This window comes from Cupressus sempervirens, chromosome 3, assembly GCF_028749045.1.
Source record: "Cupressus sempervirens isolate cs-2001-9-10 chromosome 3, ASM2874904v1, whole genome shotgun sequence".
Classification (NCBI taxonomy): Eukaryota; Viridiplantae; Streptophyta; class Pinopsida; order Cupressales; family Cupressaceae; genus Cupressus; species Cupressus sempervirens.
The window spans coordinates 986,212,703-986,228,466 of record NC_143120.1 but is presented as its reverse complement, the minus strand read 5'-3'; the positions used below and the strand labels follow the sequence as shown (position 1 = coordinate 986,228,466).

At 36.1% G+C, this 15,764-nt stretch overlaps 1 protein-coding gene across 5 annotated transcripts in view; it reads left to right on the top strand.

The window, feature by feature from the left end:
* Positions 1–15,764, top strand: part of LOC149570061 (Pyridoxal-5'-phosphate-dependent enzyme family protein) — an 84,508-nt gene that overhangs the window by 53,937 nt on the left and 14,807 nt on the right. For 4 of the 5 annotated variants that reach the window (XM_089822701.1, XM_089822700.1, XM_089822703.1 and 1 more), the window contains exons 2-4: positions 9,095–9,418; positions 9,726–9,768; positions 9,928–10,284. In XM_089822701.1, the coding sequence (XP_089678827.1) occupies positions 9,095–9,418; positions 9,726–9,768; positions 9,928–10,284 (724 nt within the window). The remainder of the gene's footprint in view (positions 1–9,094; positions 9,419–9,725; positions 9,769–9,927; positions 10,285–15,764) is intronic. The other variant, XM_089822702.1, reaches the window with a different exon arrangement.

The window sequence follows — 15,764 nt, the reverse complement described above, 5'->3', positions numbered from 1 at the left end:
TGGAAATTGAAGAGAAGTTAAATGAAAAAGGGGAAGAAAGATTTCCTTACAAATAATTAATTCAAGAGGGAGAATAGCAACAATTTTGCAGGAAAACAAGCTGGCACTATTAAGTTTTTTATCTCAATCACCAGTGTGGAGCACAAGAGCAAAAAGACACCTAAAGATACAGGTAAATGGTGTGACATCCATAGAAGCTGTCAGCATGTTACAAAGGATTGCAGGGCTGCAAAATCATTGATGACAGAAACGCATGGAGTAGAGCAGGAGGCTGACATATAGCCCACGGACTCCTTCGAACAAAAGAATGGTGAAAGAATTATTAAAGCAGATACGTATGCCATTGTTGCCACCATGAAAAGTATCCATGGGGAAGATGAGGAGTGTTTATTTTATTTACAGAGGTGGGTGAATGGCAAGGCCTTATATTTCATAGTTGATTGTGAGAGTCAGGAGAATCAATCTCTACTGAAGCAGTAAAAACATTGAACTTGCAAACAAAATCTCATCCACAACAAATACTCCATCGGCTGGCGAGTCAAGAAAGGGACATTCAAGTAAACAAACAGTGTTTCTTATCCTATTTTATCAAACCATTCAAAGATGAGGCCATTTGTGATGTAGCACCATTGGATGTATGTGACATGCTTCTGGGACAACCATATATGTATCAAAGCCATGATGTATATGTGTCAAGGCCACAGTGTTGTTGTCAGGGTGAATGGACAATACTACAGAATTCCTGAGGTAATTCCTTCAAAATCTGTTTCTTTAATTAGTGTAAAACAATGTCGACGTTTTATTGTTCATACTGGAGCTTTTGTTTTGCTAATGGTATTGCAAGAAGGGGATAGGAAAACCGTAGGCAACCACATCACTAGAACTTCAACCACCTCTATTCAACAGAAACATATGGATTCAATATTGTCAAAATATTAGAATATTTTTACTTCACCAGCAGGGGTTCCCGAGCATTGTTAGGTAAAGCATTTGATTGACATTATACCAGGGACACCCTTGCCAAGTGGGCCAATGTATGGGAGGTCAGTTCTGGTAAATGACGAGGTCAAACACCAGATTGAGGAATTGACTTGAAAGGGCCATATCTGGCTAAGTGCATCACTTTGTGACAGCCCAATCATTTTGGCTATGAAGAAAAATAGCACATTGTGATATCCCCGACAAAATAAGTTCTATATAATTAAAATATTAATGAATAATTAATTAAAAATAATATTAATAAATAAAAATATAAAATAATAATAATATAATATTAGTAATGATATAATTATAATATTATAATCATTTTATAATATCACATGATAATAACAATATTGAAGTACTTAAATGAACCGAATGATAAATAAATTTTATATAATGATTAATTAATCAAAATATATAAATTGATGTACATATTTAATATCCATTAATATTAGCAATATTAATAAGAATAACATAATAATAATATTATCTAAGTTACTGATTCTGATTCTGATACTGATGCAGACGCGGGATTCTGATGGGTGGATGCATGATTTTTTTTTTTTTGGATTTTGGATGTGTGGAAGCGGGAATTTGTTTTTGGATCTTGGATGTGTTTGGATGTGTGTGTGTGTGTGTTTCTCTCCCTCTCTATGTATATGTATGTATGTATGTATGCTATATATGCAAAGAAATGCAAGAAATATACAAAAATAATCACATGCAAAATAGTCACTTAAGTGACTTTGGGCATCCAAAAGGCGTTTATATGCTTGGGTGCTGTGCGGATGCACCTGGAGGTTCTTAGGGTGCACACAGGAAGCATACCCTGTGTTGTCGGTAGAAACTGTAGCCGGCAGGTGTTGTCGTCAGTAGAGATTTTGTAGCCAACGGGCTGACGGGTAGATTAGGATTGTTTTGTAGTTGATGGACCTCTTTTGGAAGGTTCGGCGGAAAGTATTTATACACCCTCTTGGGTCATTGTAAAGCATCTTATCACTAGTTATGTAATCTGTTGGCATATGCGAATAATCTAAGGAGTTCTGCTGTTCGTGTTCATTATCTGTGTGCATTTCGTAATTAGCCTATGTGGTAAACACCCTGTGACTGTGGGTGCTCTTTGGATGCTATTCAGCACATCCCGAGAGCACCTATAGTTCTAGGATGCACTTCCTGGGCGAACCCATGCAGAACCTAGATGCATCTTGCATGCACCAATGCCCACATCCGGCAAAAAACAGAAAGCACCACCATCTTAGAATATTATTATTAATAAATAATAATATAATGAATTAATCAAATGAAAAGATGCACCTTTTCTTATTACAAACTATATAGAGGAATACTAAACCTAAGGAATAGGACATTCAAAAGGGAAAATAAGATATATAGAATTAGTCTGCAAAAGTTCATTCGAGAAATTTAAGATGAATTATGTAAGGTCCTGACAAGGGACATTACAAATGTTATCAGAGTAGGTTTTCCTGCCAGCCTGTGAGGTTTTCTTCAAAGACAAATTTACAGAAGGGCTAAAATTGTATAATGTTTCTGCAAAGAAAAAAAATCTGACGTTATCAGAAGTGGATTGCATCTAAGGAGATATTGCTTGACCAAGGCTGTGAATGTCTGGCATCTGCAAAGGAATTTGAAATTATATTATCTATGCATTGTTGATAAATATTGTGGGTCCTGTTTATTTGAAAGAAATTCTTCTAAAGTTTATTATGAGACTCCTGTTGTAACTGAAAAATCAGAAGTACATACCATTATATTTTTTGGCATTGGCTTAAACTATTAAATTTTGGCATTTGGCCGACATAAATAATTGCCGTAGAAATTAAGCTCTCAATATTACTGGCCATTAATTTTCGGCAGAGAATTAAGATATATGTGATGTCGTGAGTAAAGTGAGAAGTTGAGTTTCGCTTTATTTATTAACAAGGCATTCAACTTTACATTGAGCTGATATAACTTAATATTGATGTGTATTGACCTAAATACATATGTTCTTTGCCTGTATTAAATTATTGAGACTTCTAATGCCACTGCAAATTTGAAGTGATGGGATTTTGAAAAGACTACCACCGTTTAGAGAAATATTGTGATGCTAAAGCCCAAATAATACTTGAAAGTGCAATTCATTAGGTGGTGTTGTATTTGGAGATGCTTGTCTGTTTGGCTGTATCAAGGATTTAGAAATATTAATTAAACATTAGGCTCTTGCAACTTATTTCCTGGAAAACGAGTTTTAAAATATCCTGATAGAAAATTAAAGTCTGAGCTTATATCCTATATCGGGCAATTAAAGCATGTTGGTTAATCGACAGAACTGAACAGGAGCAATCTTTTGAAGCTATACACGATTGCTATTGTTATTTTTTATGGCGGGGTCAGATTAGTTGGAGCCGGTTGATTGAATTTTTGCTTATGATTTATTTTTGGTGATTGTGAATGCAATATAACAAGTGTTTGCAAGTGTGAGCGACTGTGTAAACTTCCTGGCACATAGTCGTATATGTAAACTTCCTCGCACGTAGTCGTCTGAGCCATAGCCTTCTGGCTAGATGTTTATAGAATCTTACACCTGGTTTTGGATGAGGTGATGCAAGTCATAGAAACTGTTTGGATAGCCAGCTAGAATTGCAATACAAGACAGAAATCTCTTATACAGCTAGTTGTAGGAGATACGCACAGATAACCAACAACAGTCTTTACAAAGGGAAAACAAGATCATAACAGATTTATGAGAAGAATGTATACAATCAATGAAATTGTATGAATTATTCATTGAAAAATATGATTTTTTATCTAGTACAAAGCTGGGAACTGAACAAGCAGCAGATCAACAAAGCATAAATAAATAACAGATAGCAAATACTGCAGAGATTACATTTGTAGCAAGTATATAGTAGATTTTTAAGAGGTTCAAGGTTGGTTATAGGAAGATACTCAAGATGATAAATGGCACATTTTGTAAGGAGAATGTATAATCTTCACAGCACAAAACATCGATTCAGCAGTATTTTACATCATCCAATCAGCAATCTGGATATTCAATTTTGACAGACATTAGCAAGTATATGATCACCAATAAAATATCCTTTCCAGTGCATAAAAATCAACGAGGATTAAAGGTGCACATATAACATGAATGAGATTAACATGAAAGGTAAATTGGATTCATATGGAATCTATGTGACAGATATATGAAGGATACATGCATAGATATATGATGGCAAACTTTGATCGAAGACACTCAAATCATAAGACAGAGCTTATGCAACTTTGTAACTGGTATGTACAGTATTAAACATACCTGCTCAAGGCTAGTTATTATTTCTAAGCTGGGACAAAGAGCAGAAATGCAATAAGGGAGAGGCCTGTGTAAATCCAACCAATCGGTCATTCCCAAGACAAGGTAAGGATCAACGACTCCAAGCGCCTTGTGGACAAGTCCAAGAAAGGCTTAAGGGCTTGGATCTGTAAACTTTGAGGTAAAACCACTGAGTTTGGCGTCTAAGCAACCTATTGCATTCCAGCATTCTCATAGACTTGAATAATAACCAATTTACATATAGTTTATTAATTTACCTATAGGGATAGTCTAAGGAGAGAGGATAAAGGTGTATTTAGGGAGAGGCTAGTGTAAATCCTACCCAATCGGTTTTTTGGAAGATAGGGTAGGGATCAACGACCCCGAGTGCCTTGTGGGCACATCCCAAGAAAGGATTAAGGGCTTGTATCTGTAAACTTTGAGGGAAAACCACTGAGTTTGGTGCCTAAGAAACCTGTTTACATACTAAGTGTTCTTCTCGACTAAAAACAGTAATAAGGGCAAAACAAAGCAAGCGTCCCACTAAGTAGGCGACCTTGTGCAGATGCTCAACACCGGCCACAGAGGCCAAGGGGGTCAAAGTTTCACTCATGGGCTTAGTATGGGATTAGCTTGGAGTGATTTTATCATGACTCACATTTTCTTGAAACTTATATATACAAGTATGTACTAATGATCACTTGGGGTTGTAGGATTCTACTGAAGAAGTAAATTTTGTAATTCTTTTTCTTGACCCTAGCTCATTACAAATTGTAAACTGTAAAGCATTGATCTTGAATGCATGCATTATGTGTCTACATCGGGTCTACTTCATGTCTTCATGCATTAATGTGTCTACTTCATTTTTTCATGCACTTACATGTTTACTTCGTGTCTTCCTACATTAAAATGTATACTCCATGAATCCCGTGTGTTTTGTCTTGGGGACAAGCAAAATTTGAGAGGGGAGGACCGTGGAATCCCTGACAAAATAAGATCTATGTAATTAAAATATTAATGAATAATTAATAAAAAATAATAATGAAATAAAATAAAAATAATAATATAACATTAGTAATGATATAGTTATAATATAATAATCATGTTATAATATCACATTACAATAATAATATTAAGTAGGCAAATGAATCAAATGATGTTTAAATTTTATATAATGATTAATTAATCAAAATATATAAATTGATGTACATATATAATATGTATTAATATTAATAATAATAACATTATTAATAAATAATAATATAATGAATTAATCAAATGAAAAGACATCTTTTCTCATTACAAAGTATTAGAGGAATACTGCACCTGAGGAATAGGACATCCAGAAGGGAAAATAAGATATATGGAATTAGTTTGCCAAAGTTCAATGGAGAAATTTAAGATAAATTATGTAAGGTCTTGGCAAGGGACATTACACACATGTAGACTATGCATTGACTACTGTGCTTTGAACAAGATCATTGTGAAGAACAAATATCCAATTCCTTGAATTGATGATCTCCTAGACTAGCTTCGTGGGGGCTAAGTTCTTCACTAAAGTTGATTTGAAGTCCGGATACCACTAAGTATACCAATTGATCCTACAGATGTTTGGAAAACTTCTTTCAATTCTAGAGAAGGGTTGTTTGAATGGTTGGTGATGCCTTTTGGGCTAAGAAATGCCTCTGCCACTTTCATGAATGATGTTCTCAGACCCTTAGTAATTTTTTTGTGGTGATCTACCTAGATTTACTGATTCTTTTGTGGTGGTCTACCTAGATGACATACTCAAATTTAGTAAAACATGGGATGAAAACTCTTGACATGTTGAGTAGGCATTGTCAACATTGCAGCAACACAAACTCTACACTAATAAAGAAAAATGTTCTTTTGGATTGGAGAGTGTTCAATAGTTGGGTTATGTTGTGGACAAAAGGGGTGTTCATGTAGATCCTGCAAAGATTCAAGTAATCAATGATTGGTCTTCTCCTAGGAACACAGAGCTATGTAGCTTCTTGGGATTGGCAAATTTCCACTGCAATTTTTTGTTTGGGTTCTCTCATTTGACATGGCCTATGAATCAAGTACTTAGAGGTGGGACTAAGGCAAAATTTGTTTGGACAGAAGTACAGAAGTGAGCTTTTGAGGGATTGAAGAGTAGGTTTACTAGGTTATGTTTGGCACCAGTCTTGGCACTTCCAAGTCTGCAACAACCCTTTGAAACTGAACAGATGCATCTGATTATGCTCTAGGGGTAGTTGTCATGCAACATGGTCATCCAGTGGCCTATCATACTGAGACATTTTCTGAGACAGTTTGTTTTTATCCAACATATGACAAGGAGATGTATGGAAATGTGCAGGCCTGTAAACAGTGGGAACACTACATTCTAGGGAAAGGGACTGTCATTCACACAGACCATAAAGGCATAAACCCTTGCAGTTTTGATAGACACAAGGAAAATTGCTGAATGATAGATGTCAGAGGCGGTCAGCATACTCGCAGAAATTTCACATCAATATTGTTTGATCACAAAGCCTGTAAATCGTAAGAAAGGATTGTATATGCCCCTTCCTACTCCCAATATATCTTGGCAGTCTGTTTTCATGGATTTCATGTCTGGTTTACCCCATACCAAATGTGGTCATGATTGTGTGTGTATGTAGTGGCGGATAGGTTTTGGCCATTATAGTAGCTTGTAAAAAAGTTGTCTTTGCAGAAGGCACTGCCAAACTATTCTTCACTCTTGTTTAGGTCCATTTTGGGTTACCACAGAGCATTGTCTCAGATAGAGATAGCAGATTTGTTGGAAATTTTTTGTCAGAACTTTGGGCAATGATTAATACAAAATTCACAAAGTCCACAGCCTTTTACCCACAGACAGATGGGCAAATAGTAGTTAACCATATGATTATCCACATCCTCTGTATGTATCACTCTCATCATCCTCGCACTTGGGATGAGAGTCTTCCATATGTGCAGCCTGGTTACAATCATGCCATTCATGGTACTACTGGATATAGTCCCTTTGAGGTGTGTTTAGGATATCAGCCTCTAGCTCCGCTAGATCTATCTTTTCCAGCTATGGAACATGAGCCAACATCATATCTAGATAAGGAGGGAGACAGGGCTTCCAAATTTATCGATAAAAATTGCCATTTGCAGCAACAGGTCCACGAGATAGGAAAGCAAGAAAATAAAAACTACAAGCAGCACCATGATGAGCATCACACACCACATCATTTTCAGGTATAAGGTTGGGATTCATTTTCAAAAAGAAAGGCTTCAAGGGCCGCATAATAAATTCTGCCCTCTGTGATATGGCCCATACACTATCATCAAGCAGATTGGCGAGAATGCTTTTGAATTGAATATTCCACCATTTTTAGGCATCCCTGTTTTTACTGTGGAGTTGCTGCATCCATATTTTCCACCTTTGCTAGACACTTCTGATGTTGCTGATACAATTCATGCTGGCAAATTGAACCCAAAGACCACCGGTTCATTAGATACTGATCAGATTGTTGATGTTCTCTTGAAAACTCTACTTTTGCACAGGTTCCTTTGAATCGTGCTGTCCAAGCAGGAAAGCAACTGGGTAAAGGCAAGTGGTTTACTGGTGAACAGATTGCTACATGTTTCTCTCATCTGTTGCAACAGGTTATTGCAATGGGGCCATTGTCTTTCAAGATGGAAGGAATGATCCAGAGGCTTCCAAGAATGATCCCGAACAAGCTGCCCCACCAAGTTGGGATATCTAAATTCCTACTATTTAGTGAAATTTTGTAATTTGTTTGTTATTTTATTTTGCATAGGCTCTTCATGTTCAAGTCTGTCAGATTTCAGAGACTACTGGAATTCCATGTTGATATTTAAAAACTCAGTTTTTGATAATATTTGGGGACGACTGATGCATACAATTGACTTTCGAGTTCTTCCTACTGTCCATTTTGCTGAACAATACTTGCAGGTTCCTGATTACATTGTATTGTTATGAATTCACTACCGAATTTAGATCAGTTCTGTACTGTGATGGCATTTTACCGTGCTCCCTTTGCTGTATTATTTTCTGGTTTCCTTTTGCCCTTTTAATCCTATATTTAATATGTCAAATTTCATGACTGGCAGCATTTTTGTTGCTTTCTTGGTGCCTTTGTTGATTGTTTGTTATATACATAGCACTTGGTTTGTGTTGGCCTCCTTGTTTTTGTGCTTTTGCTTTTGGGCTTTTCCTCCTCTGGTAATCTCTTAACAGCTTGTGCACAATGTTATTTCTTATTCCTTTTAATATGAATTGATGCATTTTTTGTTCTGAGGTAAGAAAGAGCTTTAACGTAACTATGGATAAGGCTGAAAATGTCACCAACCAATAGGATTGTGCATGACAGGGAAAGTGATTAATACAGCAAGTTGTAATATATCTGATTTTGTTCTACTGATGTATACCAAGACTTCAACGTTCTGTGGATAGGTCAAGCTGCAGGATGCATAGTTTTTTCTTGTGTTAATCTATGTTATGTGTTGATAAGTTTGGCTTGTGTTAATAGGTTTTGCATGCACACCTTATTCTTTTCAGTTTTATTCATCGTTAATCAATTACTAGCTCCGCCATGCAAATTACTTGCTGAGTGTTGTGCTATCTATGCTCAGAATTGTTTGTTCAAGATAAGTTTAGAATCATAATTTGGTAGATTTTGTTTAATCTCTACTATGTTAACAATATGGCTTAAAATCATTACATTAAACTTATTTTAAGGAAATATAAAATATTCATAAAACAATCTCTTACTTCTGTTTCAGAGCAATGCCATGGGAAGACCATATGACGATAAATGGCTCTCACATATCCTTGATAGGAAATGGCTCCTCAGGAGTCCACAGGCCAAAATTCATGAGGTATTGCTGTCTTATGCAAAAGAGTCTGGTGGAACTTGCACCAACTTATTTTCGTTCTCTTCCAATTCGCACCCAGCTCTTGGTCAGAAATTAAAAGAATCCAGACAATATGGTAATTCTTTTTATGTAATTCGAGATGATTTATTGCACCCTCTGATAAGCGGGAATAAGACAAGAAAACTCGATGCGTTGCTTCCACTTATTGAAGCTCATTCAGTGACTGACGTGGTGAGAAATCAATCCTGCAGAGTTTTGACTTCAGGTATTTAGTTAATCTGTCGAAAGTATGAAATACTTATATCTAGGTAAGTGTAGTCGACAGTCACCTCATATCAATTAATTGGAAATTGGTAGAATGTGATAAATCAAATGAATACTATTTTTTATTTTCAATGTTTCTTCTGTGACTCCTGTAGTCATTTTGTTGAAGTTCAAAGTGTCGCAAAATGAAATGATTTCTGTATAATAAATATGTAAATATCATTAAATTCCTCCTGCAAAAGCTGTCTCATTGTTATTTGCCTGGCCATTGCAGGTTACATGTGGGGGTTGTCAAAGTGCTCACACAGCAGTGTTGGGTATGGAATGTTAAAGAGTTAGCAAATGTTTTGTTTTGTTCTTATTGATTTTATGTTTTTATCATATCCCTATCACTTCTAAAATGATCAGAAACATTTTCTTATGACATATACAAGTGCTAATAGAGAAACATTAATTTGTACAATGTTTGTTGGTAGCTGTGGCTTGTGCAGAACGAGGCATACGGGCTCATTTACTTCTTCGTGGGGAACAACCCGAAATCCCAACAGGCTATAATCTTATATCTGAAATGTATGGTAATGTGATATATGTTCCAAGATCTGTTTATGCAGATAGGGAAGCACTACTTGCAAGACATGCTAGCATCATAGCTGGTGATGATGGTTCAATAATGTGGTTGCATGACGAGGTAAAAGTGGCATCTATGTTTTTGGAAAATCATGCTTCTCATCAACATGATAGCGAGGGAAACATGTCATGCTTTGCAACTCACACGTCTACAAGGAAGGTGGCAGTTGTAAAGGAGGGTGGAGGTGATGCTATTGCATTATTAGGTACTTTTCTTTTTGATGAAGATTTTAAGCAGTTTATAGCCTTGAATGTCAGTGCTCATGTCTGCTGCATTTATTAATTTTTACTCGTGTTCATTTCTTTTCTGACTAGACTAATTTGTCTCCACAAAACCCTTGTCCTCTCTTCGCTTGCCTCAACTAGCAAAGCTGTTTATTGTTTTATACATTCTTTAAGCCTAGAATTTTCTTAATAAACAGGCATTTACAGTTCCAGTAATTTTTTCCATCGTAAGGTGTCTCATTCTGAATGCCTTCTTCTTTATGCTAAGTTTGTGTATTATTTAACAAGTTATAATTCTATTTTTATAACCCTTTCAAAAATCATAACCTTGTGAAGTCATCTTGAACTTGGTCTTGGTTCCAAATTTTTTAGTTTAACTTTGATCAATTTGAGTTTGTGAGCAATGTAAAGATCTTTGAATCTCTGACATGAGTAGCTAACCTTATCAAGTTGTACTCGACTTTGTCTTTTATTTCACACTTGTAGTTTAACCTTGATTGATTTGAGTTTCTCAGCAATGCAAAGATCTTTGAACCCTGTGATTTCATTTTTGTTTCTGAAGGCCTCATCTAGTGGCCACATTGCCACAAATTCAAATGGTTATCTCCATGGTTTGGACTCTTAGGTGATTCTGAGTGAAATTGGCTAATAATTTAAAGATCTTAACTTGCCAATCGATTTAGTTCTTTTTCAACCTGGAGACAAGGTTCAATTCATTTTTCTGCTGTAGATACTTGTGCTTTGTTTTGGCTAAACTCCCGAGCACAACCTTTTAGTAATCCAAATTATCAGATTCCATCATTCTGGCATAACATTCAACCAATTTTTTTTCATGAATATTGTTTACAAAATTGCGAATATTCTGCTCATATTGGCATCCATGTGAGATGATACAAGCTCTTGCAAGCACTTTACAAAAAAATACATGCTCCTTCGCAAATAGAAATCACCTATGGAAGACCAAGAGTCATTGCTTAAAAATCCACTTTATTTTAATTTAGAAACGGCATCTCTGCTTTAGAAGCAGCCACTTAGAATTGCACATTAGATGTTCCAGTGGGGATTCACACTTTGGATTTCCACAATAAAACCTCAGTGTTTAATCAATTTAGCTCAACCCCTTGGAATAACATCCCAACTTTCAAAATTTGCTACGGGTCACATTCAAATGACAAATATGTTGTTAAATGTGTAATCTTTGCTTTTGACTTTTTAGAATGATATGCCACTCTATCAAATTCTTCCAAGGATTCTCTTGTCCATTTTATTTATTTACTGTAGGCCCTTAGAGAATCCCATGGCATCTACTTTCTGTCTCCAAAATTCAGGTCTGGATGTTGGTTACAATTCAGTAAAGGTGATTGAAGTTCAACAGGGAGAGTGAACAAGCACAATGTGGAAGCCTGCTTAATGTCCCATTGGGAGGGTGTTAAAGATCCCTAGAGGAACCATTTGAAATTTGTAATCACAAGATCCAAATTTAACTGCAAATCTTATTAGCAAGTCTGCTAAAACATGAAAACCTCCATAGAGACTTCAGTAGGTTGTAACACTATGTCAGGCTTCACATTGATTATTAATGTCTTTAGCAGTTTCTGTTTGTCAATTTGCAATTTGAACTTGTATTCTATGAGATAATCAATATGATAGGGTCTTGTCTCTTGCTCTATGCAACGGGCTTTATACCTACATTTTGTAGTATTCTCCCCAATGGGCCCAATCGTTTTGTGCTGTTCTTGCATGTTTTCTATTACCTTTATTGAGCGTATCCTTCGATGGTTTCTGAATCCCCTTGACTTCGAGTTTGGTGGCGTACCTCTCTTATCATTTCAACTACTAATCTTTTCTTCTTCTGCTTATATAGGGAGAACTTTTCCAAGTCAGTCTCATTAATTATTTCAATTGTGTCGTTTGAATGAGATTCAGACTCAACATTATTATTCTCTGAATCTAAATCCTCTTGTAGATAAACATTTGGTGGCAGCCAATCTATTTTTGTCTCCAATTCCTTCTTTAAATGCCAGAGCCTCCTGGTCTATCGTAGATTCTTCTTGACCTTTTGTTCACAGATCAATTTGGAACATTAATTTTGTCATTACTTCCACATGTCAGTGGATTGATTCCAGGAACATTATCTTTTAACAATGTAACCTACTCAAAACATAGTTTTTCTTTTAAGCCGTGGGAGAAGCTTCTGTTTTTATGTTCTTCAGAGTCTGCAGTCACATGGGGACCTGGAGTACTGGTGCTTGTTTGGCGGTCCCATTCAAATCAGGATAGTAAGTAATCAGTAAGGATATGGCTATATAATGATTCTGAAGTTGTCAGAAGATGTAGGTGTGTGGAGGAGGATGTCGATGTAATCCTTGCCCATCTACTAGAGTTTCCTCTTGACCATGCTAAGCCTCAGGCAAATTATTTCTGGTGCTGTACATGCTGTTTTGCTTTCTTTTTATTCCAGGTCCTTGGTTGCCTCTTTAGCCTGTTAATGCTCAAAACCCCTTTTAGGATCTTTGGGTTCCTTTTCTTTTAGCTCTAGGACAGCCCTATCTGAGTTATCTATGATCATGAAAAATCTGGCAGTGGAATTGAATATTTTTGTACTCTAGTTATTGAGTCTGTTCACTTATCTCTGACTTCAAATGTATTAATTTCTGGAGAGGATAATACAGATCAAATGAACACACATAGAGTGATATAGTGAAAGGAATGCTTATGGTGGCTTTGTAGGCACACAATATTCCCCAATAGAATAGCCCAAATTATAAATGGTATGGCATTTCTATAGGTCCAGTGGGAGGCCAAATAAACTGAAAATATGGAGATGCACTTATGTTATTTTCAGGGATTAAATCCCTCATTGCAGAAATTCTTACATATATTTTCTTTATTTGCAAATGCGAGGTTTCCCATCATTGCCTCACATTTGCAAATAAAGAAAATTAGTTAGTTGGGCAGAAATTGTACTTTCTCCTTTGTCATGATCTTACTTTGTGGTGTGGCCACTTTTGAATGCCTAGTCACGTTTGCCAGAAGCTTATGAATTTGTAAAGTATAACTGTTTTGCTTGAGAGGGATGACTTCTGGATTGAGCTCTTCATCCTTCAGTGTGAGATCTGGAGTCTCCATTGCTGCTGGAAAATTTGCTGTTTTGAATAATTAGTCAGGGACTCTCTTCAGCTTTGAATGAAGACCTTGTTCTGCATCTATCCTTGACATTGCTCATGATCTACTCTTGCTTTGGTCCTTCAAATTTGATAATTTTTAATTACTATTTCTGAATTTTGTTTATATTTTATTTTAAATGTATTTTCCAACTCACAGCAGGCCTGCTACAATCAGTACTTGCTCCTGCATCAACAAACCCTCATAAATTTTGATAATATACATTCATAAGGATCTCTAATTTTGTAATCACCTTTTTTTTGTTTTTCCTATTTTTTAGTCAATATTCCCGAATCCCAATGGTTTTATTATTTATACAATGTACCTTTGCATCGCAAGGGTCATTGGAGTTGTTTTGTGCTGCCTATTTTTCAGGGATGCCATTCCTGTGTCCCTTAGATTCTTGGATGCATTTCATGCACTGTCCAAATTTTCTTGAATGTGAGAAACATACTGTCGACAAAATATGAAGGTTAGCCTGGTGATCGCTGGACGACATATGTCTCCTGCCTGGGATTACTTTGGAACTCATTCCCTGCAAGGGGTACTTTCAGACATTGCATGAAAGCTGAAACAAAGTAACACAATTAAGTTTTACCTTTGATATTTGAACTTAATGTAAATGGGAGCTTAAACCACTGCACCACTTAAGTCAGCACTGTATGTACTCAAATATTCGATAAAAGAAAATGTTTTAATATTCAATACATGCCTGCCTAAATGAGAAACGGTCCATGGACTTTTGCATGGCATGCTCATACACAAACAGAAGTTGGTAGTACATTCATCCTTTTCTTCTGCCCACATTCGCATAGGATGAAAGAACACAAAAATTAACATTTTTCATGTTCTTGCATTGATATTTTAATCTGGACCTGTATGGAATTAGAAGCCACTACTGCCAATTCAGCATTCTCTGTAGTCAACTATTTGATATAAAAATTCAACAGATGCTCACCAGAATATGAGATAGACCATGAGTCTCTATACAACATGCTTATAAATTTGAACAGAAGCTTTTTTCAGGAAGCTTGGTCTCACTCTTGCTGCCATGAAGAAACTCACCAGAAAACACTAATGAGGAGGAAATCTGTGCGGAGATGGGAAAAAGAGGAAAATAGACAGTTGCCTTGCTTGTAAGAAAAAGGCTAAAAGCCTAAGCATAATGCCATCTCCTAGAGTCTGTTTTACTTTTACCTTTTAAATAAAAACACTGTCTTTTTAGTGGTCATTTAGCTTATAGCTTTAGACAACGGTTACAAGGATTGTCATTATAGAGATGAAGCTGTGCAGTGTTTTGTTTAGTTTCCTTCTTCAACTTTCTTTGATCCACATCAAAGTCCAGGATAATTGAGGTTGGAAGTGATTTCGTAACTGGATTACTTGGTTTTTACCCCCTTAGATTGTGTGTAGAGCATTTTCTAATTATCAATATATTAGGATGCATATTCTGAATGTAATCATATGCTGTGCATTGCACAAACTTTTGAAGTTGGAAAGGTTGAGGATTTTTAGTTGAGCATAATAAAACAATGATGTAATTAAAGATAGTATGGGGGGGTTGGGTAGTTAGGTAGCAAGGGGATGTGTTAGTTGGTCTTCCTAACCAACTGCCCGCTATTAAAGAACATTGAAACATGAATGATGTACTTGTTAATTTTGGTAATCAATAAAGTATACTTGTTTCCCTCGCCAACTTTGGTAGGTGTGGTGTTGGTAGTAAATGCTTTGTTGATACTATTATATTTGAATTCTTGCTTTATTATTCTGTTTGGTAACCATTCTACATTTTGGTGTCGTTGCCTAAGTTCGATCTTGGAGCTCATATATTAGAGAGGATGGAGTAATGAGCAGGCCATTCCTACCACAAGTATAAGTCACAAACAGTGACGGAGAAGAGGAAGAAATAACTGTTAGGAAGGCTACTAGCAGAAATGCCTTCCAAATGTCAATTTACTGGGGAAATTATATAAAGATCAAATCTACTAAAATGCATAGGAAAAATAAGAAAAGAGAAAATAAAGGCACACACAAGATAAAATACATGAGACAGAGATTTATGTGGGAAACCCTTTCGGGAAAAACCCACCAGCCAAGAACCAGAGTGTCACCCTATGTATTACAGTAACAAATACATTACATACAAATAATAGACTCAGGCTCATATTGCCTTTACAATCAACCCCACTTCTACCACTATGACACTGTTCTTCAGGCTCACAGCCTCAGCCCTCGCAGCCTCTACAACAATACAATCATCACTATCAACTGTAGACTTAGCACACTCTATCAATGA